Source organism: Bos indicus, chromosome 3, assembly GCF_029378745.1.
Source record: "Bos indicus isolate NIAB-ARS_2022 breed Sahiwal x Tharparkar chromosome 3, NIAB-ARS_B.indTharparkar_mat_pri_1.0, whole genome shotgun sequence".
NCBI lineage: Eukaryota > Metazoa > Chordata > Mammalia > Artiodactyla > Bovidae > Bos > Bos indicus.
Genome location: NC_091762.1, coordinates 60,529,756 through 60,556,739, shown reverse-complemented (window position 1 = coordinate 60,556,739; position 26,984 = coordinate 60,529,756). Strand labels below are relative to the sequence as shown.

Below are 26,984 nucleotides of genomic sequence, written 5' to 3'. Positions count from 1 at the left end.
GATAATAATGCAGAAGTGGAATCTGCCTTTGCTTTTTCTATACATTTATGATAAGAACTTGATGTTTTAGTTAAAACAACCAAACTAGGCAATGATTACTTAGTATTTTTAGAGTGAAAATAATCACAAGGGAATAAGTGGAACTAGGGAGATGAAATATAAAAAATTAAAAGTAGTCAGGAAAAAAATTAAGAAAAAACAAATATAAGTAATCTTTGACTGAGAAACCTGAGGCTAAAATAAAAAACCAAGCTAATTCTAAAGAATTTACTTATTCTTTATTTGTAGTAAATGTTTCACAACAACAAGACTACTGTTTCAGTTTCAAAGAGTCAAAAACATAACGGAATTAGCTAGATTTGCTTTAAAAAAAAATCCCTTCATTTTCTTCCACAAATTTGAGTTTTCCTTTGTACATCACATTATGATATAGAACATTTGTTGAACAAATACCAATTTGAGTTAAAATGATATTAGGTTTTGATGATATACCTATTTTTAGCCTAAGTGATTTTCTGAATTTACATTTTCATCATTTAATGAAAATGAGGTATTATGTGAAATCGTATTTTCTTAGGTTTCAGGCTTGTATTCAGCTTTATATAGTCTATATATTTTCACCTTCATTGCCACATATTTTCCGTCAAATAAGATATATTATAAATATAACAATATATTAATGTTTTTACTGATAACAGCATATTGCAGTTTGAAAAAATAAATTTTGTTTCTTGATCTTTTAAAAGTTATGTTACTCTAACACTAAAAACAGCAGCATCTGTAATAGAACAGAGCTTGGCTAAATTTACATAGTTTTGTTATTATCCTTGAAAGCTTTTGTCACAACAGTGCCAGTTTAGGTGGTTTGTGCTCACCTGCACCTGTTCTTAGTACAAAATCTGGAATTCGCTTACTCTTACTGTATATTTCTATTACTACATAAAATACTATAGGCTGCCTTGCTGTAAAGCTATAAAAATGGTGAGTGTAATTTCCGTGCAACAGTCTAGACACTACTTTCCAAGCCAAAATTTTAGTATTTTTGATAACTACATAAAATAGTTCAGTTTAGGTCATTATAGTACCATTCAGTGTGTAACTCCCTAAATATACTGAATGGCAGTATTCTTTCAATATTTGTAAAGAGGGAGGCTAATTTGGCAATATTTCATAAAGGACAAATAACTGAAAGACATAACTTCTGAAGGCTTTCGAAGTGTCTAACATACTGCTTAAGGAAAACTTAAACACTAGGAAAAAATGGCTCAATAAATTTTGTTTCTCACAAATAATGTAACACATTTTTAATAAATTCTAGCTTTGTAGGAAATCTATCAGTCACAAACTGACCTTTTTTTGTTTATATAAGAAGATTCTTTCAGAAGGCCAGCAAGGGCTTATAGGTATTAATATATTGTCTGTTATATAAAGCTCTTATCATCTGTAGATGGGTACTGTTAGAATCTCAGTGAAGACAAACTTTTATCATGTTAGCTCCTCCAGAATACTGGAGTGGGTGGCCCATCCCTTCTCCTGCACTACTGCCCAACCCAGGAATCCAACCAGGGTCTCCTGCATTGCAGGTGGATTCTTTACCAACTGAGCTATCAGGGAAGCCCCTACATCATTAATAGTTTCTCATAAAGACTTGAATCACATTCTGACTACATCTTAAGCATTTTATATTACTTTTCATATCATGATTACATTTCAAATATCTAATATAGCTCATGTTTACCATTAAGACTATTTATGTATGGCCATCTTTCTCAGGTCAAGACATTGCAGCTGAAATACTTGGTCAAATATTCTCTGGAAATGGCCAAATTCTCAAGTGACAAGTGCAAGTAAATTCTTGCACTAGATTTGTCAGTGTTAATAATTATACCACAGTGTATATTTAGTAAATAAATAAATAGTCTGATTTCTTTATTAGCGAATGACTTCATTTTGGTAGTTGTTTTTCAAATGTTAGTCAATAGAAGAATTGTCCTGGGAGGTGCCTTTCAATAAAAGATCCCATAGTGAAATTAGTTTAAAAACTACCATATGTTCCAGTCCCTTGCTGGGGAATCTTAAAGCATCTTAGAACACTAAAGGCTCTTGGGAGGTTCTGGAAGTAAAAAGAAACACATTCCCATTTATACACCCAATGTTTTCCACATTTACGAGACCCTGGTGATGGACATTTTTGTCACCATATTCTGTATTTCATCACCATATTCTATGTGTATATGAAGAGTCATTAAGAGAGAACTTTCTGATAAACCAGTTTAAAGATCTATTAATATTAATCTTACTTTCTACAATACAGCTAAGTGATAATTTTGTGTTAAGGCACTACACAAATTTTTCTAACACTTGAGATTATTTTTTGTTGTTCAGTCACTAAGTCATGTCTGACTCTGTGACCCCGTGAGCTTGCCAGGCTTCCCTGCCCTTCCCCATCTCCCAGAGCTTGCTCAAACTCGTGTCCATTGAGTCAGTGATGCTATCGAACTATCTCATCCTCTCCCACCATCTTCTCCTTTTACCCTCTACCTTTCCCAGTATCGGTCTTTTCCAATGAGTTGGCTCTTCACATTAGGTGGCCAAAGTAATGGGACTTCAGCACTTTTTTTAGAGATTATTTTAGGATGACTTATTTAGAGTTTTAAAAGATTTTCAAACATTTACTATATGTATATTGATCTTACAAATTATTTGATAAAATAGGGAGATACTAAACTAACCACATTGGCCTCATGTATATCTGTCATTGAAAAAAAATAAAAAATTCAAAGTTTAAAGCTTTTACAGAATATTTTTACTTTGTAAAAGAACAAATTTTTAAAAATATATTTAAAAAGTCAATGTCTATGTCACTTGTTGAGTTGTCAACTCAAAAAAATAATGTATACATGCATTAAAGTTCCTGTCATATGATAGATTTTTCAATTTCTTTGTATATAATCATGTTATAGACAACAGTAATAGTGGTAATAAGACTACTAGGATATGCTTCTTATTGAGGATCAGTGTTTTAATCCTGACAAAATTGTAAACTCCTGAAAAAAGTAACATCATAGCTGAGATGCTGATGTACTTCTATTTGGGTTAGTAATCCTATTGTCATAATTAATGACGCTAGAAAGATGCTATGTCATATTCAACGATACTAAAAATGCCATTTATAAATTTTAGGCCAGTCTCCTTTCAGCTAACTGAGAGGAACTGACACCAATTTTGTTTACTTGACCTGACTTTAATAGCAGGTAAAGTTATCCCTGACTTCCCAGGTGGCGCAGCGGTAAAGAATCTGCCTTCCAGTGCAGGAGCCATGGGAGACACAGGTTCAATCCCTGTGGGGGACTGTCTCCAGGGGAGATCCCCTGGAGAAAATGGCAACCCACTGCAGTATTCCTGCCGGGATAATCCCATTGACAGAGGAGCTTGGTGGGTACAGCCCATGGGGTTGCAAAGACTCAGACATGACTAAGCACATGTGCACAAAGTGATCCTCACGGTGCTATTGTCAGTGCTGCAGAAGAAATTTACTGTGAAAATATGTTTCATCACCCTGAAAGCTTAATTGAGAACCAGTCTCTTCTACTACTTAAAACTCTGTGTGTGTGTGTGAGAGAGAGAGAGAGAGAGAGAGAAACAGAAATAAGCATTTGATGACATATGCAGCTTTCTTATGTTAAACATTTTTATTACAGTAACATATCTGAGTAGTTGAAATATGTCATCATACAGGTATCACATGCTGAAGCATGATGATGCAATACTAACTGCACACTGTGCTGACATTTCAAGCATATTTTCTGTAACAACATTTGCATTCATAGACAGGCAGTAAAACACATGGGGATAATCTGCATCATGATTCACGGGAGCAAATGCATTGCTTTCAAACTAATCTTCAAACCTAAAATCTTCAGCCAATCTATTAATATTCAAAGTTGTAGTATGTATATTAGTTATTATATGAACCAACCAGCTCAGGACTAAAACTGTTGTTTTAGTCTTTGAAAGAGAAATATCAGCATCATCTGATAACTTTTGTAAGGTAAGTCTTACTAATTTAGAAAATATTGGCCTATTGAATAATGATTTTACCAATAGTTTTCAAATTGGCAGGTGAGGATAAAGTAAAAACTTTGTGTAGCTCTTTTTAGTTAATACAGTCCAGTTAATAGAAACTGTTTTACCTGCATAGTTTCCTTCAATACCATATACCCAACTCATAATAAGGCAAAAAGGAAAAACACCAAGAAAGGCAACAATCTCAAAGTGTGCAATTAATTTTAATTTAACATTTTTGGTCACCTGCCAATTTATTGCTGAGGCAAAAATATACCACTATAAACCAATATTTTAAAAAGCAGAATTTCTCTTTTCTTGACTTAGTCCATGCAAAGGTCAAAACTTTAAATGGAACTTGAAGTTTAAAAAAGAAGAAAAGAAAGAAAAAAAACAGTGTAAGGAATAAATTTTTGATTAATACACTTTCAAATTTTATTTGTAAGTAGCACTTGTCCAAAATATTTAGATAACTAATTCAGTTCTGGAAAGCTTTATTAAATTTCTCGATCTCAAGATAAAAGAAATTTTCACAAATCACCAGGTCATAAGAATAGAACAATTGTACTTACACTTCTTATCATTTAACCCTTAGGACCAAGTAAACTAGGACTCAAAATGTTAAAAAAGTTTTACAGAACAGAAAAGGAAGGTATTTATTGTCACTCTTCTCAACATATTTGCTATTATATTTTAAAGAATATACATATAAGAATTAATCAAATGCTTTAAGAAAACTACAAATAATAGAGCTTACGCAACTATCAATTTTTGGTACTTTTGAAAATGTCAAGTAATGTGGAAGTTTAGATTTAAAGAGAATTTTTAAATGGAATTACTTTGTCATGCTAAAGAAGAAAGCATTTGGATTAATTTATATTAAAACATGAAATTTAAAGTTTGATAACTAAAGTCTATAATCATATACTTTCTAATGAAAAAAGACTTAGAATGAAATCTTTTTCTTGATGTCTACAAGCCACTATCATCTAGCTGTGTGTAAGTATTGGATGAGAAGACTGGGGTTTTTTGCTTGAGTTTGGTTCATATTAGTTTTAGGGGGAGAACTTAAAAAAGTTTTGTGTATTTAGACCTAATTCAGATATATGAAAAAATGTGTGTAGATCTTTGCATCTAACATTCCTATTGCCATTTTCATATTTGATCCTACTATAATTTAATTTTTATACATGCAAGGTAAAATAAAAATTGTTGCTAATAATCATAATATGAATCACAATAGTTCCTTCAACAGAATACATGAAGCAAATACTATTACAATGCTGGATTATTACAGTGAAAACTAATCTGCAATCTCATACAATATTCATATATGATAATTTAACATTAAAAGGTTGCTTCTTGGACAGTTCTGGAATAACTTCAATCATATACAGTTCTGGAAAGCATCAGTCACAGAATGATCAGGGATATATCTTTTAATGACAGAATGAAAATATGCTTTCATCACAAGTAAACCAAACTCCCTATTAAAAACTCTGGTAAGACTGAATAGTTTCTGGAGTTTTTCAGATAAAAAAGTATGTTCTCTCCTAGAAGAGAGTCAGACTCATACTATCACTTATACTGATATATTTTAACTCTATGAATAAAAAATTTATAATAAAAACTAAAAAATATTTTATATTACTAAAACATTTCTATGGCCTCTAGAGACTTTCACAGTTTATTACTGTGTCTTCTTAGTTTCTCATTAAGGAATAAGCGTGAACACAACCATAGTCCACAGGGTACCAGGTAGTATACATAAATAATGGGCACATGGCTTTTATTCACATCTTCCTCATATCAGAACTAGATGAGTCTAAAGAGGCAAATGTGGGCAAGAAAATTCTAGCACTCAAAAAAAGTCAGACTTGGGTAGCTAGAGGAATCAAATTTGATTGTTAATAACTAACTGGGTAGTTTCATATATGTAAAGTTACTCTTTTTAAAATATTTTTTCCTAGGGGGAGACATGTTAGACATTCTTTTCACTCTAGCAAATTAAGTCACCACTGTGATTTAAGCTAACGCAAGTGAGTGGCCAAGAAACTGGACTGATATCATACATCAGACCTTTGAAACTGTGTCTCATTCATGAACAAATCATGAATCTGAGCCAAAAAAATGACGAAAATTGCTCCATGAAAAGGCCTACTTGCTGATCATTCTTACAATGATTTTATTAATATCCCAATTTCAGCATTATTTATTCTCCAAAATTCTAAACATATTTAGGAATTCACAAAATGGTGTCATAAACACTCAGAGCTACACTGTGATTTCCTTCATCCTGACATCCTTATCCTCTTTTCCCACAGACAATAACTCTCCTTTGGGATGCAATTACCATGGAAGAGTATCCATTGGAATATGAGTGTTTGGTAGTCACAAAGAATCCAGTAACTAGCAATAATTTAGGGAAGAACCTATTTTATCCAAATACAGCCTCAGATTATGACTTTAAAAGCAAAACATATCTAACTTACAACCTTGGGTTGTCAGTTACCCAGCTTGTGAATTAAGCAGGCCAGTTTGCCCCCCTCAGTTCTCCTTCTGCTTTGGGACCATTTCTCGATTTACTGGAAAAAGCTTTCAGGATAGTAAAAGGAGGTAAAACATTCATGAATGTTGCAAATAATTACCATCTGTGAAAAATAAAACTACTGCGAGAAATTAAAATAAAATTCTAAAAGGTGAATATCACAGTCTCGAAGGATATCCATGGTATTTATTATATTTGTATAGAAAACTGAAAGCTCACTCATAGTTTTTGAAACTGTAAGCAGAAAAGGAAGTAAACTGCTATGAAAATTATGCATAATAACTTTGGACAAGAAGAAAACTTCATACTATATTTTGATTTTTTTGAAATTCTCAAGAGAACATCCATGACTAATAATAGTAATCAGAATCTTCTTTTTGTAATAATTTAGATGACTTTCTATGGTGCAATATGAAACTCTGTATTAGTTTTTGCAATGTATGTTGGTCTCAAAATTGAGAGACTTATAAAATAATGTGACATATTCATTCTGTAACATTGAAATAAGTTTAAAATATCAGCTCTTCCCCTTCTGAAGAGAAGAAATTGTATTTGACCATATGTACCCATCAGAGGTATACTTTCAAAAAAGAAAACATAAGTGGTATGAGTGGTAAGAGATACAAAAACCATATGGAAAGATTTTGCTATTACCACCATTTTCTGTTCCCTTTATGTGACTCTCAATAAAAAGTAAAAATATAAGCTAGTAAGTTTAATTTTTAACCCACTGGATTGTCTTCCATTTTAGACAGTATTGTGATCTTACTTTAGCCTTACTGAACATTTACGTTATCATTTTCACAAGTAGCTAGATTCCCACACTGAGGAATAAAAATATTGGAGAATCCAGGTGGGATTTTTAATATTAATAGCATACTACTGTGTGCTACAGTAATGACAAACCCATTTTATACTTAATCCTATCATCAAGCAACACCAAGCTTCTAATTTTTGTTTTCATTTTAAATGGCTACTAGATATATACGAGAATTAATAAAGTAATATACTATTAGTTCTTTTTAAGTCAAAAGTATTATCTAGAAAATAATTTAACACTGTAATGGGATCTTCAAGATCAATTCTGTTTTATATACTCTGCAGCAAAAATAACATTTCTAGTAGGAAGGTATTAATTATAAACCTAGCAAATTCTAGACATTCACATATTTGTGTAAACAATTTTAACATGGTTTATTAGGTTAAATCTTATATCCAGTTTCCTGCTAATTCTTCTTTCATATATTATAATAAATATATGTGTTATCTGAGTGCATGTGTGTACATATTTTCACACACATATATGTCATATATACATAAAACAGTAGTTAATGGTCACTGTCTTTTCAATATTAAATTGGGGAAAATATGAATTGCTATTATGCATAACCCATGGTGATCTTCCCTTCTGTTTCACAAATGGCCATATCGGGATGTAAACAAAACATTGGAGCGAGCCATTCCAGGTGAACTGTATTTCAAGTTGTAGGTTGGTGTTCTCATGAAGAATTGTGTACTTCCTGGCAGTAAATACCTAAAAATAATAGTTTAAAAATTAGACTTTTACAAACAAATTAATATTAATATCTCCCACTAAAGTGTTATGTGGTTAATAATTTGTACATCTTACATGAGAAATGACACTGTAACAATGCAATCCACATAAAAGGATTTCATCTCCTGAGGAGGGGAGGCAGGAAAGGGTCATGAAGCCTCACTTAAAGAGCTGCATATAGATGCAAAATGTGGTCTTAGTATCCCAAGATATCCCATAAAGAGCCATGAACTTACAAGCTAGGAAACTGTTTACATCACTCATGTTAATTTGGAATTCATTAATAATCTCTGTAAATAATATGTGTAGCCAGTCAAATATTTCTTAAAAACATGTAACATCATGTAACATGAGAATTTGGCTAACCACATTAAAATAATTATTTCAAGGATGTTGAAACCATTGATTTTAATTTCATAATATATCACTGATGTATTATGACTGTAGTTAATCTGAAAGAAAAAGTTAAAGATTAAAATTTATAACTAAATTATAAATTTTATACTCCTAGACTACTGGGTGCTTAGATTACAGAATACCAGAAACAATCATGATTACAGGTTGCATGCAACCTTTGCACCCAAATGTATTTCAGAATATATGAATATTCCAGATTTTAGGACAATACGGTGTATATACTATATATAATGCAACATCTTCATCAGAGTCTTAGGGCAGCATTGTGCAAACAAATCATTAATATTTCTGTAATGAAGTGCAGAAACATTCACAATAAATTGGAAAAAGACTATAAACAACTTTGTGTCAATTTAGATGTGCCAATAAATGGGTTACTTTTACTTTATTTCTATTAGTTTGAGTTTTCAGAGCTTTGAGATTTAGGAGTTGCAAATAAGAATGTGTGTCTGTATAATCTTATTCCTCTGGAAAGCCTTTGATTGGCATTAGGCCATTCCAATCTATATGTCGAGAGAGAAATGATTAAGGAAATTGACATGAGCAAACACAAGTATCACTATTAAAAGCCTAAGTCCAGATGATGATGAGGACAGGCTAGAAAGTCAAGACAAAGATATCTATAAAAAATTTCTAAGAGAAGTAACAACAGAAGGAGATTAATAATTAGTCTTAAAAAGAAACAAAGGTAGAGATCAAATCATTTTTTTTCTTCATGTGACCGTAGAATCTTCCAGCCACAGTATCATACTTCCAAAGACAAATGAAGAAACCGAGGACCAAAGATATTATTAGCTACCAATTCTTTATTAAATAATACTGGTAACTACTAACTTCTGTGTCAATGGAAAATTACATTTATATTGTTGTTACATGAATTTTGTAGAAGAATACGAATTCATTATGATCAAACTGCATACAGCACTCAGATTAAAATAGCAGAATTCCACATAATATTCATAGACGTCATTTCATTCTGAATTATCTGATAATATCCCCTAAATCTATTACTTAATATCACAAACTATAAATAATTGCTCAAATCATTATGTTAATAGAGCAGTAAAATAATCTACAACAAACTAAATTAAATCAAAAATGCACAATGGGTGATGAATAATGAAATAATTGATTTCTCACATCATAGATTATATAAATCATTTTCTTAATATCACTTGGGTAATTCATATGAATTAATTATTATGTCAAGAGCTAGTGTATCATGATGACTGATCTGATATCTTCTGAAAGAAACAGGCTGCCCTTCCTATCTAGGGCAAAGGTGCAAAGGAAACTAAGGTGTTTGATCAAAATGCACTATTCCATACTACTTGAGAGTTATTCTCTCTCCTACTGAAAATTGGTTACATCCTGGTTACCCTGATAATAATTATAGTAAATAGTAACTTTTACCAACTTTCTTTTAAAGACTCTCCAAGCAATAGTTATTACTGGCATTACAATAACATTCACATTGCCTTCTGAGCTAAAGATTTTCATTTACACAGGTGAAAAAATAAAAGTACAAAGTCCAGGGTTACAGTGAACTTATACTATTTTATTTAACACTATTTTGTATTTAAAAAGTATGTGTGTGTGTGTGTGCCAGCACCATTATACTTGCTTTAAAAATATTTATTTTTAATGATTCTCTAGTACTCTTGCCTGGAAAATCCCATGGACAGCGGAGCCTGGTAGGCTGCAGTCCATGGGGTTGCTAAGAGTCGGACACGACTGAGCGACTTCCCTTTCACTTTTCACTTTCATGCATTGGAGAAAGAAATGGCAACCCACTCTAGTGTTCTTGCCTGGAGAATCCCAGGGATGGGGGAGCCTGTGGCCTTCCGTCTATGGGGTCGCACAGAGTCGGACACGACTGAAGTGACTTAGCAACAGCAGCAGCATGGTATATATTATTATCAGCTCCATTTTATAGATGAATACACCAAAGTGTACAGGCGTTAAATGACTTGCCCACAGTCACAAAAGTGACTAGAGCCAAGATAAAGATCCATTTGGTCTCACTACAGAACTATTGCTCCCCAAAAATACTATATTGCCATTTCTGTGTATGAATTCCAATTTTAAAACTGACAAATACAATGATTACATTTATTTTTCAGAAATATGAAGTATACAAACTTAGAAAGTAGAAAAATATTAGCCACAAAACTAAACTTTTAATAGAAGCAGAAAAGGCTAAAATGAAACTAAAGATGTAAAAAGGAAAATAAATTCAGTATGAATGTAAAAAAGCATATAAAATCACACTGTAAGAAACACTTTGCTTCCCTAAAGCAAGGGCTGTGGGATATTTTAAAGCATTACAGTGAAACACAATGGATTATTTGCCTTAATATCTCCATTAAGATCTCTTGGGAGAGCCCACAGTAGCTGAATGTCAAAGATTATTTTTAAATTTTTTCTGCAATGAAGTTAATACAATTTGATTTTTTAGCAAGAAGAATCTCTAGAAAGTGGATTTATAGATAGTATCTAAAGAGTGTCTGTTAAAGCACAAAAATATGTGAAGTCTCCAGCTTTATTTCTATTGTAGCTTACTCTCGAAATACAAATATAGCTAACTCGTAGCTAACTCATTCCAAGAAGAAATAACACAAACTATCCTCTTTGTTTCACACACATACCCTTACCCCTCAATTCTGAGATGAGGGATACACATCTTCACATATCCATCATATAAATGTAAAATATGCATTTATCTACTTCCTATTTGACATAGAATTGTTTGGTTTGTCATGTACCAATTTATTGCTGACCATGGAGAATCTCTAGAACATGAAACATGTCAAGACTGGTAAGTTAATTAACCTTGAAACTTAAAATACACACACCTCTGAGATTTTCCTGGAGAAAGATCCAGGACCCTGACCACACCTCCGCCTTCCCTACCCAGAGTAAACTCAGCTTCCTGGTTTGGGGAACACAAGGTAAATAAATTATATCACTTTATTTAGGCTATGTTCTTTTTAACTATTTTGATTGTGGTAAAATAAATATATAACATGAAACTCCTTATGATTTTTAGGTATCCATGTTCAGTGTAAATATATTCACACTGTGTAATATTGGCTGTGTAAAATGGTTGTGTAACCAAAACTACAACCTGGTTCCAGATCTTTTCATCATGTCAAGCAGAAACTCTGTACCCATTAAACACTAAATTCCCGTTTCCTCCTCCTCCCAGTCCCTGATAACCTCTATTCTGTTTTCTGTCTCAATAAATTTGTTCTAGATACTGCACATAATTGGAATCATACCATATTTCTCCTTTTATGTTTGGCTTATTTAACATGCTTTGAAGGTGCATCATTCCTTTTTACGTAGTATAATATTTTTATGCTTTTATATTTTTATACATAGTATAATGTATTTTATACTAAGTATAACCTTTTAACATAGAATAATATTTTATATTTATAAATTTTATATAATACTATATTTATATTTACAATTTTACATAGGCATAATAATAAACATGCAAGTAGCTCAGTGATAAAAGAATCAATCTGCCAATGCAGGAGATGCAAGTTCGATCCCTGGGTCAGGAAGATACTCTGGAGAAAGAAATGACAATTTACTCCAGTATTCTCGCCTGGAAAATTCCATGGACAGATGAGCTTAGCTGCAGTTTTTGGGGTCACGAAGAGTCAAACACGACTGGGTGACTAAGCACAGAACAAAGAGTCAGACCCAACTGAGCACACATGCAAAAAGAGCAAAGAGTAGTAATACACACATAAACATATCACATTTCATTTATCCATTCCTCTGCTGATGGACATTTGGGTGGCTGTCACCATTTGACTACTGTAAATAATGTTGCTATGAACACTGGTGTACAAGTACTGGCTTGAGTCCTTGTTTTCAGTTCTTCGGGGTATGTACCTAGGAGGGGGAGTGCTGGGTCATATGGAACGGCTACCCACTCCAGTATTCTTGCATGGAGAATTCCATGGACAGAGGATCCCGGCAGGCTACAGTCCACGGGGTCACAAAGAGTAAGACACAACTGAACGACTAATACTTTCATACTTTTCATGGTCATTCTATATTTAACTTTTTAAGGCACTGCCACTGTCTTCTACAGCACTCATGCCATTTTACATTCTGAACCAGTACTAAATTCTCAATATACTTACCAACACTTATTATTTTGTATTTTAAACATAACACCCAGAACATTGTACTGTGGTTTTAACTGCAAATCCTGCCTCTTGTCATTTGCTAACAACATGGATTTGGATGAGCCATTTCACTTCTTTGGGCTTCAGTTTTCTCACTGGTGAAAAGAATCCAATAGTTTCTGCCATGCCTGTATTACAGAGTAAGGACCAAAGGGAATAGTGTGTATAGGTGAAATATTATTATTTATGTGTTACTAACATCAGCCTTGCTTCCCAGGTAGCAAAGTGGTAAAGAGTCTGCCTGCCAAGACAGGAGATGCAAGGGATACAGGTTCAATCCCTGGGTCAGGAAGATTCCTGGGAGAAGGAAATGGCAATACACTCCAGTATTCTTATCTGGAAAATTCCATGGACAGATGAGCCTAGTGGGCTACAGTCCATGGTGTCGCAAAGAGTTGAACACAACTGAAAAACTGAGTACTCACTCAACATCAGCCTCTTTAGCAAGACCATGCCTGTTTTAAGATAGATGTACCAAGCTATCTTAACCTAAGATCAAAATAGTATCATGTATATAACTTGATTTTTAAAACCTTTCAATCAAAAAGTACATAAAATAAACATCTAGTAAATGAATATTATAAAGTGATTACTCATATAACTGCTACCCAGGTTAAATAACTGAATATTCCTAGCACCCCAGAACCACGTACTGCTGCCCCATAAACTTACCCACTATCCAGACTTCTGAATAGCCATGATGGTGTGATCACTCACCTAGAGCCAGACATCCTGAACTGTGAAGTCAAGTGGACCTTAGGAAGCATCACAAAGCTAGGGGAGGTGATGGAATTCCAGCTGAACTATTTCAAATCCTAAAAGATAATGCTGTGAAAGTGCTGTACTCAATATGCCAGCAAATTTGGAAAACTCAGCTGTGGTCACAGCTGACTGGAAAAGGTCAGATTTCATTCCAATCCCAAAAAAGGCAATGCCAAAGAATGTTCAAACTACCACACAGTTGCACTCATCTCACATACTAGCAGAGTAATGCTCAAAATTCTCCAAGCTAGGATTCAACAGTATGTGAACCAAGAACTTCCAGATGTTCAAGCTGGATTTAGAAAAGGCAGAGGAACCAGAGATCAAATTGCCAACATCTGTTCGGTCATAGAAAAAATAAGGCAATTCCATAAAAACATCTCCTTCTGCTTTATTGACTATGCCAAAGTCTTTGACTGTGTGGATCACAACAAACTGTGGAAAATTCTTCAAGAGATGAGAATACCAGACCACCATACCTGCCTCCTAAGATCTGTATGAAGGTCAAGAAGCAACAGTTAGAAACAGACACGGAACAACAGACTGGTTCTAAATTGGGAAAGGAGTACATCAGGGCTATATACTGTCACCCTGCTTATTTAACTTATATGAAAAGTACATCATGCAAAACACTGGACTGGATGAAGCACAAGCTGGAATCAAGATTGCCAGGAGAAATATCAATAACCTCAAATATGCAGATGACACCATCCTTATGGCAGAAAGCAAAGAACTAAAGAGCCTCTTGATTAAAGTGAAAGAGGAGAGTGAAAAAGCTGGTTTAAAATTCAACATTCAAAAAACGAAGATCATGGCATCCGGTCCCATCACTTCATGGCAACTAGATGAGGAAACAATGGAAAGAGTGACAAACTTTATTTTCTGGGGCTCCAAAACCACTGCAGGTGGTGAGTGCAGCCATGAAATTAAAAGGCACTTGCTCCTTGGAGGGCTTCCCTGATAGCTCAGGGAAGGGATAGGCTACCTATTCCAGTGTTCTTGGGCGCCCCTTGTGGCTCAGCTGGTAAAGAATCTGCCTGCAATGTGGGAGCCCTAGGTTTGATCCCTGGGTTGGGAAGATCCTCTAAAGAAGGGAAAGGCTACCCACTCCAGTATTCTGGCCTATTCTGGAGAATTCCACAGACAGCCCATGGGTTCACAAAGAGTCAGACATGACTGAGTGACTTTCACTCACTCACTCACTGCTCCTTGGAAGGAAAGCTATGAACAACCTAGACAGCATGTTAAAAAGCAGAGATATTACTTTGTCAACGAAGGTCCATCCAGTTATAGCTATGGTTTTTCTGGTAGTTATATATGGATTTGAGTTGGACCATAAAGAAATCTGAGCACCGAAGATTTGATGCTTTTGAACTGTGGTGTTGGAGAAGACTCTTGAGAGTCCCTTGGACTGCAAGGAGATCCAACCAGTCAATCTTAAAGGAAATCGATCCTGAATATTCATTGGAAGGACTGTTGCTGAAGATGAAGGTCCAATACTATGGCCACCTGATGCGAAGAACTGACTTATTGGAAAAGACCCTGATGCTGGGAAAGACTGAAGGCAAGAGGAAAAGGGGATCACAGAAGATGAGACGGTTGGATGCATCACCGACTCAATGGAAATTGTGTTAGAGCAAGCTCTGGGAGTTGGTGATGGACATGGAAGCCTGGCATGCTGCAGTCCATGGGGGTCACAAAGAGTCAGAAACAACTGAGTGACTAAACTATCCATACTTCAGTGGCAATTACTTCCTGTTTGCCACCTAAGTACATATTCTGTAATACTATAATTCAATTTTTCTTGTTTTTTTTTAATTTAAATATAAATGAAATATGTAGTCCTTTGCCTGTGGCTTCTTTTGCCCAATTTCTGTTAGAGACTCATCCATATTGCTGTGTATGCATGCAGTTTGTTCATTTTCAATGCTGTCAAATATTTCATTGAGTGGACATTACAAAACCTGTCCATTCTTCCTTGAATAGACATTTTCAGTTCAGTTCAGTTCAGTTCAGTTCAGTTGCTCAGTCATGTCCGATTCTTTGCGACCCCATGAATCACAGCACACCAAGCCTCCCTGTCCATCACCAACTCCCGGAGTTCACTCAAACTCATGTCCATCGAGTCGGTGATGCCATCCAGCCATCTCATCCTCTGTCGTCCCCTTTTCCTCCTGCCCCCAATCCCTCCCAGCATCAGGGTCTTTTCCAATGAGTCAACTCTTCGCATGAGGTGGCCAAAGTATTGGAGTTTCAGCTTCAGCATCAGTCCTTCCAATGAACACCCAGGACATTTTAGGTATTTCTAATTTCTAGCCATTATAAGCAAATGCTACTGTGATGATTCTAATATGGTCTTGATGCACATGGGCATACATTCTGCTTAGAATCATTGGGAATAAGATAACTGAGAAAATGGTAAACTTTAGTGGGTTATCCAAACTTTTTTAAAGGTAATGATGCTCACCATCATCAGCAGTGTGAAAGAGTTTCCATTACTCTACATTCTCAACAACTCATGGTCTGAAAGATGGGTTTCATGTCTCCCTGAGTATGAGTTTGAACACTTTGAATACTTACTGCCTTTAAAAATGCCTCTTCAAGTATCTTCCCCATTTTTCCATGGAGTCTCCTATTTTCTTCTTAGAAATCTGTAGTTCTTAAATAGTCTGTATAACAATCTTTTGTAGGTTAAACAGATTGCAAATACCAACTTTCATTCTGAGGCTTGCTTTTTCACCTTAATGGAGTCTGCTAATAAACATATATTCTTAATTTTAATATAGTAAAGTTTATCTTTTCATTTATAATCTGTACTTTCTTGGTCTGATATTTTACACTCTTTGTGTACCTCAAGGTCATGAAAAAATCTCCTATATTTTCTTCCAAAATCTTTAGTTTTGCCTTTCACATCTGTGTACTCAATAATTTGGAAATGATTTTGTATATGGTGTAGGTAAATTCAAGTTTCTTTTTTTATTATTATTTGGAAACTCAATTGCCCCAGAACCATTTGTTTAAACAAACTGTTAACCCATTTGTTATAAGTGTCCCCCTTTTGTCATAAATCAAGTCTCTATATAAATTTGGGTCTATTTATAGCCTTTCTGTGGTGGTTTAGTTGCTAAGTAGTGTCCAACTCTTGCAACTTCATAGAGTGTAGCCTGCCAGGCTCCTCTGCCCATGGTATTCGCCAGGTAAGAATACTAGAGTGGGTTGCCATTTCCTTCTCCAGGGGATCTTCCCAACGCAGGAATTGAACCGGAGTCTATCCTGCATTGCAGGCAGATTCTTTACCAAATGAGCTATGAGGGAAGTCCATGGCCTTTCTGAGTGCTTCTATTGGTCTATTTGTCCATCCTTTTGGTACTAGTGCATTGTATTCAGTTCAGTTCAGTTCAGTCTCTCAGTTGTGTCCGACTCCTTGTGACCCCATGAACCGCAGCACGCCAGGCCTCCCTGTCCATCACCAACTCCCAGAGTTTACCCAAACTCATGTCCATTGAGTCGGTGATGCCATCCAACCATCTCATCCTCTGTCGTCCCCTTCTCCTCCTGCCTTCAATCTTTCCCAACATCATGGTCTTTTCAAATGAGTCAGCTCTTCGCATCAGGTGGCCAAAGTATTGGAGTTTCAGCTTCAACATCAGTCCTTCCAATGAACACCCAGGACTGACTTCCTTTAGGATGGACTGGTTGGATCTCCTTGCAGTTCAAGGGACTCTCAAGAGTCTTCTCCAACACCACAGTTCAAAAGAATCAAGTCTTCTGCCCTCAGCTTTCTTTATAGCCCAACTCTCACATACATACATGACTACTGGAAAAACCATAGCCTTGACTAGATGGATCTTTGTTGTCAAAGTAATGCCTCTGCTTTTTAATATGCTGTCTAGGTTGGTCATAACTTTCCTTCCAAGGAGTAAGCGTCTTTTAATTTCATGGCTGCAGTCACCATCTGCAGTGATTCTGGAGCCCAAAAAAATAAAGTCAGCCACTGTTTTCACTGTTTCACCATCTATTTGCAATGAAGTGATGGGACCGGATGCCACGATCTTAGTTTTCTGAATGTTGAGCTTTAAGCCAACTTTTTCTCTCAGACACTATAGCTTTATTACAATTCTGAGTACACTGTAGTAAATCAATCCTACTATTTCAAGAATATCTTGTCTATTCTTGGCCCTTTGTTTTTTTGTATAAATGTTAGAACAAACGTTAGTCAAATTCTTCACTCTGCAAAAAAATTGTTAGGATTTATGTAAGGAATATGTTGAATTTATAGATATGAAGAACTATTTGAGAAGAAATGACATTGATATTGATTTCAATATCAATATAAGGTATAACTTTACATCTTTTACATTTTTCTGCATAAGGGTCTTACATGTTTTTGTTACTTTTATTCTGAAGTATTGGTTATTCTTTGATGCTATTAAAAATGACATTTTATCTAATCTGTTATTGATATAGAAAAAATATTGATTTTATTCACATTTTGATTTCATCAAAATTAGTAGGTTTACTTAGTAATTTATCTGTAGAGTTATTTAGATTATGAATGCTATGAATGTCATCACAACCATTAGTAAGGAGTTTTATTTCTTTCTCTCAAATCCAATGCCTTTTACTTTCTTGACTTGCTTCCTTGAGTAAGCCAGGTCAAGTATAATGATAAACAAAAGTTGTAGTTAATAGGTAATCTTGTCTTGTTTCTCTTCTCAAAAGAAAAGCCTTCAACATTTCACCATTAAGTATATGCTTGTAGGGGTTTTGTAGTTACTTTTTATTAGATTAAGGAATTCCCCTTTTGTTTTTAACCTGCTATTCATTTTTTAAAGCAAAAATGTATATTGAATTCTATCAAATAACTTGTCTGTGTATTTTAAATGATACTAATTTAAATGATACTGTATTTTTATTCTACTAAAATTACACTGATCACATTTTAATTTTAATGGTACCTTTAAATAGATTCAATAAACAAAAGTTAGTCATGATACATTATCCTATTTAAGGTTTCTAGGTTCATTTTGCTAATATTTATGTAAGATTTTTGCATCTATATTCAAGAGTGAGACTGAATTTTCATTATCCTTTGCCTTAATGTCCTGGTCAGGTTTTAGTATCAAAGGTATGGTAGCCTTTGGTATCGGTAGCCTTCTATATTGTCTTGTGTCATTTTGGTAGTATGTGTTTTTCAAGGAATTTTTTAACGTAAATTAACAAATTTATCAGCATGAAATTTTTAATATTTGTAGTATCTGTAGTTATCTCTATTTCTATTCTTGATGTTAATTGTTTCTTTTATATTCTTGATCAGTCCCAACAGTGATCAATTTTATTAGTCTTTTTGAAAACCCACTTTTGCCATGTTGATCTTCTTTATTCTGTTTGCTTCATTATATTATTAACTTCTGCTCTTGTTTTTATTATTTCCTTTTTCTGTATTCTTTGGGTTTACTTTAAAGTTATGATGTCATCATTCAAGATGATGGATCATTTAATTTTTGCTTTACACTCCTTAATATGTTCTTTTAAGTCTATAAGTCTCCCTGTGATAATGATTTATGTACATACTGCAAGTTTTTATTTCTAATATTTTTGTTACCTAAGTACATTTACATACATAATGATTTTATTTTTTATCTTTCCAAAAAGGATGGATTTTGTTACTTTTAAAGGCCTGTGATGATACTTTGCATGATTTCAATTTTTTGGATGTTTCATCATTCCACTAGTTGATTTTTATAAAAGATTCAGGTATGCTTACTGTATTGTATTCTGAGGTGACTGACTTCACTATTATGTGACAGTTAAATCTGTTAATCATATTGTTAAAATTTTCTTCGTTTTTAAATCTTTTAAGAAATATATATTAAAATCTCCTTCAATGGTTGTAGATTTGTATATTTTCCCCTGTAATTCTGTCAACTTTTGCTTTGCAAAATGTTTGGGATATTATTACATGTAGGAATCTATGCTGTTTATCAAAGCCCCAATCTTTGACAGGTCCTGAACTCCTACTTTTTTATTTTAGGTCCGAGTGTCTGTCAAAAGCACTATTCAGTACTAACAAGCACCTGGTTTTGACTCTCCGATGTTTTCACAGCAAATGTTTTGTTGGTATTTTGTCCAGCCTTTCCTGTCAACATCAGAGGGAGGATTTGTCCGAACACCTAGTGCTCTACTGCTAAAGGCAGAAGCTCTAACTCAGAGATTTAAAAAATGACTTTAGCCACAAAAATGAGCTTATATGAAGGCTCAGTACATAAAAGATAGAAATACAGAGATGCTGAGACTAAAAATTGTTTGGCAATCCCAAAGCCTTTGAAATAAGGCTAGCTATAGTGAAATACTGACTCTAGTATCCTAGATATATGGATATAGATATAGATATGCATACAGATATAGAAACAGAGGTAGATTTAATGATCCAGCTGTGAATATCAGTTAGATTTGCTTAGTTATGAGTCCACCTCTGAGAAATGGCTTCTCAGTTGGTATGGCTATTTTTTTTTTTTTTTTCTTTTTTTGGTCACACCACACAGCATGCAGGATTTTAGTTCCCTGGCCAGGGACGGAACCCATGCCCCTTGCACTGGAAGCGAGAGGTCTTAACCACTGGACCATCAGGGAAGTTCTGCTGCTAAGTCACTTCAGTCGTGTCCAACTCTGTGCAACCCCATAGATGGCAGCCCACCAGGCTCTGCCGTCCCTGGGATTCTTCAGGCAAGAACACTGGAGTGGGTTGCCATTTCCTTCTCCAATGCATGAAAGTGAAAAGTGAAAGGGAAGTCACTCAGTCGTGTCTGACTCTTCTCGACCCCATGGACTGAAGCCTACCAGGCTCCTCCGTCCATGGGATTTTCCAGGCAAGAGTACTGAAGTGGGTTGCCATTGCCTTCTCCAAGGGAAGTTCTTGGTATGTCTATTAAATTGCTATCTTTCTGAGACTGCAAGGTTGAAGGCCACTCTCTTCCATGTAACAGGTGCTACATATACCTTTAAGCCACATATACCTTTAATATATTCTTAAGAAATATTAATATCCTGCAGATGTGTGGTCAAGATAAAGATGATCCATTAACATGACTGATGGGAGCTTTATGTTCTAATTTTACAGATAAATTAGTCAAATATATATTTCCTCATGAAATATTTAGCTATACCCTCTCCATTATTTATATTAGGCATACTTATGAAAGTGAACTGGTGAAAGTGAAAGTGAAAGTGAAGTCATGTCCGACTCTTTGCAACCCCATGGACTATAGCCCACCAGGCTCCTCCATCCATGGAATTTTCTAGGCAAGAGTACTGGAGTAGGTTGCCATTTCCTTCTCCAGGGGATCTTCCCGACCCAGGGATCAAACCCTGGTCTCCCACATTGCGGACAGATGCTTTACGATCTGAGCCACCAGGGAATCCCTCTATTTATACTTATACTTACTTATAAATATAAATTTATATTTTAATAGGTATACTTTATAAATACAACTTATCAATCTATTGTTGTTATTGTCATTCAGTTGCCCAATCATGTCTGACTCTTTGTGACCTCATGGACTGCAGCACATCAGGCCTCTCTGCCCCTCACCATCTCCCAAAGTTTGCCCAAGTTCATGTCCCTTGCATCAGTGATGCCATCCAGCCATCTCATTCTCTGACACCCTCTTCTCCTTCTGCCCTCAATCTTTCCCAGCATCAGGGACTTTTCCAACGAGTCAGCTGTTCACATCAGATGACCACAACACTGGAGTTTCAACGTCAGCATCAGTCCTTCCAATTAATATTCAGGGTTGATTTCCCTTAAGATGATTGGTTTGATCTTCTTGCTGTCTAAGGGACTCTCAGCAATCGTCTCCAGCATCATAGATTGAAGGCATCAATCCTTCAGCGCTCCGCCTTCTTTACAGTACAGCTCTCACAACCGTACATGACCACTGGAAAGACCATAGCCTTGACCATACAGACCTTTGTTGGCAGAGTAATGTTTCTGCTTTTCAACATACTTTCTAGGTTTGTTGTAACTTTCCTGCCAAGAAGCAAACATCTTCTGATTTCATGGCTGCATCATGGATGCAGTCACCATCCGCAATGATTTTAGAGCCCAAGAAGAGGAAATTGATCACTGCTTCTACCTTTTCCCTCTCTATTTGCCATGAAGTAATAGGGCTGGATGTCATGATCTTAGTTTTTTTAATATTGGTGTAGTCTATGAAACAGAGATAGATTTTTTTGGTAATTTTCTAGCTTTCTCTATGAACCAGCACATGTTGGCAATTTGATCCCTGGCTCCTCTGCCTTTTCTAAACCCAGCTTGGACGTCTGGAAGTTCTTGGTTCATGTAATGCTGAACCAAGCATAAAAGATTTGAAGCATGACCTCACTAGCATGGGAGATGAGTACAATTATCTGATGGTTAGTGCATTCTTTAGTGTACCTTCTTGGGAACTGGGATGAGGATTGTCCTTTTCCAGTCCTGTGGCCACTGCTGGGTCTTCCAGATTCGCTGAAATATTGAATGCAACACCTTGATGGCATCATCCTTTAGAGTTTTGAAGAGTTTACTGGAATTCTGTCAATCTATTAATAAATATCAAATTAATTGACTCCTATATATAAAGTAAAATGCTATAGGTTCCTAATATACAAGGGAAAGAATGTGTAGCCATTTTTCCCATTTTTTTAAATTAATGTGACTCCGGGAGTTGGTGATGGACAGTGAGGCCTGGTGTGCTGCGATTCATGGGGTTGCAAAGAGTCGGACATGACTGAGCGACTGAACTGAACTGAACTGAACTGACATTAACTTGGACTTTAATAGCTTGATATTAGATGTGCTCAGTCACTCAGTCATGTCCAACTCTTGGTGACCCTATGGACTGGGGCCCACCAGGTTCTTCTATCCATGGAATTCTCCAGGCAAGAATACTGGAGCAGGTTTCCATGCCCTCCTCCAGGGGATCTTCCCAACCAGGGATTGAATTTGCGTCTCTTGCGTCTCCTGCATTGGCAGATGGATTCCTTATCATTAGAGCCACCTGGAGGGACGTGTTCGTTTCTCTCTCTTTGTGTTTCCAAGTAAAACTTTGACCAGTATATATTTTCTGGGCTCTAACCAGAAGTAAATTATTTGATTTGCAGGTTTAAAAGAAGGAACCAGTCAGGCTTGGCTCAGCCCCTTTCTCTTTTTGTATCAGCCTATGTGCAGAAAGAATGCATTTTTACTTGCTCTCCTCCCAACACTAATAGAATAAGACTTCATGGATAGTGCTAGTGGAAGGTTTGGGTTGATAGAGTTCTGTCTTTGACTGGATGGATACACTTAATTCTAGAATTCAACATTAGAAAACACGTGACTCTCATCTATATCATGTCCCTCAATAGCTTTTTTCAGTAATGAAGCTACATTTTGATGATCATCTGTAATGCTCCTACATTTCTCTCTCAAATGGTTCTGAACTTGGCAAGGAATAAAGGATGTGTTTACTGACCTCTCTCCCCTAAGAAGCTTATAATCACTATACTGGGGTCATGCTGAACATTTATCAGGGTCCATAACTCAAGATCGCAAGGGGAGAAATATTTCTTCCAATCAAAAGAAGGGGAGGAAAATTTTAAAAACTGAAGCAACTGTAAGGTATAATTTCTTCCTCCAGAATAGCCAGCAAAACTCATCTTATTTTGCTTAGTCATAAAAGTAACATGATCCTTCAACAGAAAATAGGTTATGAAATCTGGATTTTTAAGAGTGATATTAAAGAGCCTGAAACCATCCTTCTTAGAGCAGAATTAAAGGTTTTCCTGATCATGATCCCAGAGTATCATTCTTAAAGAGAAGGCCCTTCACTTATATGTTGTAATGTATTAAAGATGGCCATCATTTTTTTTTAAATCATATGAGAATATTAATAAAAGTAATATGAGCTTTATTCAATAATTTGCTTCTGTCAAACCATTAAAACTACAAACTACAGCTTTGGTATTTTAAATATTAATGTCTAACTTTACCTCCATCATTTTTAAAATCAATCAGCTTCTGTTTGCTGGGGGATAGTTAAAGATACTGCATTATACCTCAATAGTGTAAAAGACAAACAAAGGTTAAACATATCTCTCTCAATACTTTTTGTGAAAAGCATTCCAAGCCATTCTGCTGTTGCAGATGAATTTTGTAGAAAGTTAGCTATATTATATCTCCATGATTTTTTAATAAACAGATTAATTTCTAGATATTTCAAAAAGAAAACCCAAGCTATGGTAGTTCATTTTCCTCACCATCTATTCAGTTACTGCTGTTTGTCATTTACTAAGTCATGTTTGACTCTTTCATGACCCCATGGACTGGAGCCCACCAGGCTCCTCTGTCCATGGGATTTCCCAGGCAAGAACACTGGAGTGGGTTGCCGTATCCTTCTCCAGGGATCTTTCCGGCACAGGGATTGAGCTGACGGTCCCTTCCCAGGTGGCACCAGTGGTAAAGAACCTGCCTGCCAATGCAGGAGACAAAAGAGACTTAAGTTCAATTCTTGGGTTGGAAAGATCTTCTGGAGGACAGCATGGCAAAGGATGGCAAAGAGTCGGACACGACTGAAACGACTTAGCACGCTCCTGCATTGGTAGGTGGTATAGTTGCCACTGAGCCACCAGGGAAGCCATTCAATTGTTACCAGATCCTATTATCTTTTGATTATCACTTAGTTTTTCAAAATCATGGTTTATACTTTTCTCTCTTAATAATACTACAAAAACTTACACATACTAAAAGTCACATGAAAGTGAAAGTGTTAGTCTCTCAGTCATGTCCAACTCTTTGAGATCTCATGCTAGGCTCCTCTCTCCACGGAATTCTCCAGGCAAGAATGCTGGAGTGGGTTGCCATGCCCTTCTCCAGGGAATCTTCCCTACCCAAGGATCAAACCTGGTCTCCTGCATTGTGGGCAGATTCTTTACCATCTGAGCCAAGACATTTGTCTTTAATTCTAATGGGAACTACGATTGTCTTGAGAAGCGCTAAAATGTACTTCTTGTTTACTCTGTGTATCTTTGCAGTAAACAATATCTTCATGTTTTTAGAAAAATACCTATTTTAACTGGACAATATTTATAAAAGTCCAATTTTTAAATGGATCTTAAAATCCACCTCCCACAGATCTATTTGGTGATAAAGGGAATAGTAGAGCCATACTGAACATTAAAAATGAAACTAAAGGCATCTTCTCAACTATATTAGGATAGAGGAAAAAGACAAAATATCCCTGCTGAGGGAAAAGTTAAATTTATTACCATTTTGTATGCTCTTACTTGGCTTTTGAAAAAGAAGTATGTTAAGTTACATAATATCATTTCCATGTTGGTTATCTTTGAAACCTTCAGGTTTGTGATTGTTGTTTTTGTTCAGTCTTTTAAAGGTAAAGATTGTTCAAGTTAAAAGAATCTTGTAGATAGTAGCAAGTATAAATTTTTAGTCTTTAGCTTTTCTCTAGCCATCTAGACAAAAAGAGACTTTCACTTTCAAAGTACGTTGCAGCATTACTTTATATAAAACACACAGGATCTAGGAAATGTAAAACAAGTACCTGGAATTACCCCAATCAGTACCAATGCCTGAGAGTGATCCTCTTGAGTCACTTGCATATTTGTAAACCACTAGCAGGCACTGTTTACAAAGCTCGACTAGGCGCTGGCAACATTGAAGCTGCAAAGGAGTCACCACTTCCGGGCTTTTATTGAAAATACTCTCCCAAGAGGATCTGTTGGCATGGAAACAGACATGACCTCATGTGGCTGTTAAAAATGGCAACCAATAATATCATTTACCTAGCAACAAACCAATAAAGAAAAAGTATAAATGGCCTCACATATATGAAGTAACTACAGATGGTTAAAGTTATCCAGTAAATATGCAAATGAAAGGTAATCTTTATGTTAAAAAAATACAACACAGAATTCCTATCTTTAAAGATTTAACTGATGCCAGCTCTGAGTAGCTAACAGGATGGTTTCCCAATAGCTCCTAAAAACTGAGTTACTTTACATCGAAGGAATTGTAAAACACTGAACTAATTTCTCAAAACTTAGGTATTCTAGAAATACAGATTTTCTAGGAAGCTATATTTATTTTTATATTAATGATGATTCCACAGATTAAAAGGTCACTGTAACTTAATTTGTGATCTCTCTGAACCAACAAAATTTAGATTAATCCCATGATTATGACCACCGCTTTCAAAACATGTTCATATGTAATTATGTCCATGATATTCCTAGAGCACACACTCTATACTGTAGAAGTAATGAATCTCAACAAGTGCTGCCCTGCCGCAGTTCCAAAGGCAGTGTCCTTCAGCACACTCAGTTTAGCGCACAGCACGCGGTAGTACACAGTGCCTTGGTAAACTTGAATGAGCACACGTGTGTGTGTGCGTGTGTGCGTGCGTGTGCGTGTGCATGTGTACACATATATATTTGTTCACAATTCCTAAGTTGACTGTTATGACCCAAATGAGAAAACATGTTACTACCCCCCCAGCATCGGGAAAGAGAGAGAGAGACTGATTTCCTTAGTGTAACTGAAACTCCTTTCAAGCTTCAAGGGGAAAGTTTGCTTTGAGACTTGGTAATGGTCCAAGTCTCATTTTACATAAACCAATTCACTTAATCCTCAGAGAAAGAAAAGACTAGATTTTAAGGAAGAAAAAATATATTAAGAAAAATATTTTTCTGAATAACTGCATTTCCCAATGGGAAATTCAAAGACTCCATTTTCAATCTTCTGTGGATATTTGATATCTTTGGAATTTTTAAAAAATGCGGTAGGAACTCATAAAGGTATTTTTTAGTAGAAAGTCTATTGTTTATTTTTTCAGGAGAAACATGGTCCCAAAAAGACAGCATGTCATCAGTGAATGACATATTTTCTTAAAGGGAATAAGATTCAAATAAGTAGACTGAAAGAAATAAACTTTCTTCTATGTTCTGAGATGTTCAGGGCTAATTATATAATAGAGTTTTTATTATTTAAAAGGGATTAAAGGTTATTTTCATTCAAGAAACAGTAATATGTTAGTTAACTCTAAATTTTTATTTTATTACTAAATGTAAGAAAAACTAGATATGACATACATGTCTATATATCTATATTTGTATATATATACACATATATGTCACCAATTTACTTTATGTGATCAAGAAAAATATTGGAGAATGCCAATTAATAAGGGAATTTGTTTATGTCTTGGCCTAGCAAGTCTTACATGACTGGGTTCAGAGAAATTACAGTTTCATCTGAATGTAAATACACAAAGAAAATGTTCTGACTTTTGACTGAGCACTTTTACATTCTCTTCTCTGGGGTTCTAGTTATTTCCATAAAAGCCTACTTCCATCACCACCCTCTCTTCTGAATAAGAATATATTTCTATTTTAATAC

General features: G+C 35.3%; 1 protein-coding gene across 11 annotated transcripts in view; it reads right to left on the bottom strand.

Moving 5' to 3' along the window:
• Positions 1–3,673: 3,673 nt before the first annotated feature.
• Positions 3,674–26,984, bottom strand: part of TTLL7 (tubulin tyrosine ligase like 7) — a 151,457-nt gene continuing 128,146 nt past the window's right edge. For 4 of the 11 annotated variants that reach the window (XM_070786230.1, XM_070786226.1, XM_070786225.1 and 1 more), the window contains 3 exons: positions 25,132–25,305; positions 21,993–22,061; positions 3,674–8,147 (listed from right to left, as the gene is read on the bottom strand). In XM_070786230.1, the coding sequence (XP_070642331.1) occupies positions 8,027–8,147; positions 21,993–22,061; positions 25,132–25,305 (364 nt within the window). In that variant the 3' untranslated portion in view covers positions 3,674–8,026. Of the gene's footprint in view, positions 8,148–9,371; positions 12,275–21,992; positions 22,136–25,131; positions 25,306–26,984 lie in introns of those variants that run through there. The other 7 variants (XM_019957216.2, XM_019957215.2, XR_011565827.1 and 4 more) reach the window with 6 other exon arrangements.